Source organism: Oratosquilla oratoria, chromosome 7 (genome assembly GCF_046742065.1).
Source record: "Oratosquilla oratoria isolate Oo_2021 chromosome 7, ASM4674206v1, whole genome shotgun sequence".
NCBI classification, from domain to species: Eukaryota; Metazoa; Arthropoda; class Malacostraca; order Stomatopoda; family Squillidae; genus Oratosquilla; species Oratosquilla oratoria.
Window position 1 is genome coordinate 52,822,228 of NC_134783.1, and position 1,971 is coordinate 52,824,198.

Genomic DNA, 1,971 nt, shown 5'->3' on the forward strand with positions numbered 1-1,971 from the left:
CCAGTAAGATGAACAGCGAAGCCGCCCATTTTCAAAGCCTGTCAACACCCTTCACCTCCATCAGGAGGTGCAGCCTTGAGGGGCAGACACTCGATCTCCGGACTGGCCTTGATATCTCTTTCAACTTCAACTATGTTTCTTACTTTTTCATTTAAACATTGAAAGCTGACAAACAGCAACTGTTCTCCTCTTCCCACCACTCTGAGCTGTTGACAGAAACAGTCCCTCGTTGATACAGTACAGACAGCTATCCAAAGTTTCTTCCCAAAGAGTTCTGTAGGCGGTTTCGAGGATCATTGTCAGCCACTGTGAGGCTGCAGGTTTTCCCCTTAGTGAAACTCGAGGCAGCAAGTGATTGACTGATTAGGGAAGAGGCCAAACGCAGAGTATGGGAGTCCAATATATTTTACGTTTCGCCCAGCAGGGCTTCTTCAGAAATAACATCGATGAAAAACATTTTACTCCTTATATAGCCCGAGCCTTGCGGGGAGAAACAAACATTAAAATGGTGTACACACAATTTGCGCAAATTGCTTGTTACTTGTAATTAAAATTGCCAATGGTTTGTTTATTGTAAAAAATCCACTATTCTGCGTTTGGCCTCTTCCCTACAGAGCTGTTGCAGTCATTGCTGCTTTTACTCATCTGATTGACTGATTAGCTGATAAGAATAATTTTGCAAAACTTGAGGTCTCCGACTCCATGTGTCAACCATGGAGTCCGACTTACAAAATGTCTCGCCTTTGGACGAGGATGGGAAAGGGTTTTAAGCAAAGTATGGGATCCAGTATATCTAACGTCTCGCCCAGCAAGGCTTCTTCAGAAATAATGCAGTGGACAAACATCTTTGTTACTTCTGAAGAAATCCTGCTGGGCGAAGCGTTAAATATACTGGATCCCATACTCTGCTTTTTGGTCTCTCTTTTACATTGCTGTTGCAGTCGTTGTAGCTCTATACTCATGGGAAATAATGTTCTTCTGGACGTTTACAAAATGCACGACATTAAGCCTACGTAGGCGGCATGAGGAGCAAGTGGGTACTCGATGATGCCGACATCGGCATCTTGATTATATTTATTGTAGTCGTACCTACGTAACCTCCATTCTCTCTAAACTGGCTTCATCATATTTTCTATGGTTATCAAAATACACGGGTGAAAGAGAACGAACGATTGAGCACTGACTTTATATTTTATACTGCGATTATTATGACGCAACATCGCACGTCGGGCAGCTAATGCTGCCAGACGTGCAATGTGCCCCGGAGTGAAGAGGTTAAATTCTTTTGCTTCCTCTGCCCTTATCCACTCCTTTGCCTTTACTTACCTTTGCTCGGGAAGAAGAGATCGTCAGTCCCACTAGAAAGATGAAGAACAGGGAGTTGCCCATGATGTTCTCTGAAGAACACCTGCCAGGTAAAAACTCTTGTTTGAATTCACAAACTAAATGAAAAAAAGTTTTCTTGAAGACGAAATATTTATGGAACTCATTTTGGATGGGAAGTTCATTACATCAATATGTACAGTTTTCGCAGCGTCAATATTATTTTCTTTCTTGTCGGGTACGCTAAGATAAGAGGTGCTAAGATAAGAGGGAGGGTGGAGGGGTGTGGAGTATATTCAGGGATGGAATGGGTGGGAATGATTTTATGCCTTTTCCTTTTTGGCTACCTCCCTTGTAAGGGGGAAAAAGCCTTGGTATATGTATGTATGCATGTACGTGATATATTTTGCTACGTAGTATCTAGTTTACAATTAAGTAAATTTCATTTAATAGATTGAAAAAATAAACAAAGAATTTGACTTTTGTATCATGGAAAACTTTGTGTGGGTAAATTTTTTTCCTCGTGACTGAAAATACATCGTATGCACTTCAAAAACTTGTTACATGAGATATAAGTTTATTTATTTATCTATTTATTTATTTATTTATTTATTTATTTATTTATTTATTTATTTATTTATTTATTTA

The 1,971-nt window shown here is 39.8% G+C and overlaps 1 protein-coding gene across 1 annotated transcript in view; it reads right to left on the reverse strand.

Moving 5' to 3' along the window:
- Nucleotides 1–1,404, reverse strand: part of LOC143026805 (cubilin-like) — a 21,016-nt gene extending 19,612 nt beyond the window's left edge. Inside the window, exon 1 of the mRNA XM_076187580.1 lies at nt 1,327–1,404. Coding sequence (XP_076043695.1) covers nt 1,327–1,389 — 63 coding nt within the window. The 5' untranslated portion in view covers nt 1,390–1,404. The remainder of the gene's footprint in view (nt 1–1,326) is intronic.
- Between the last annotated feature and the right edge of the window lie 567 nt (nt 1,405–1,971).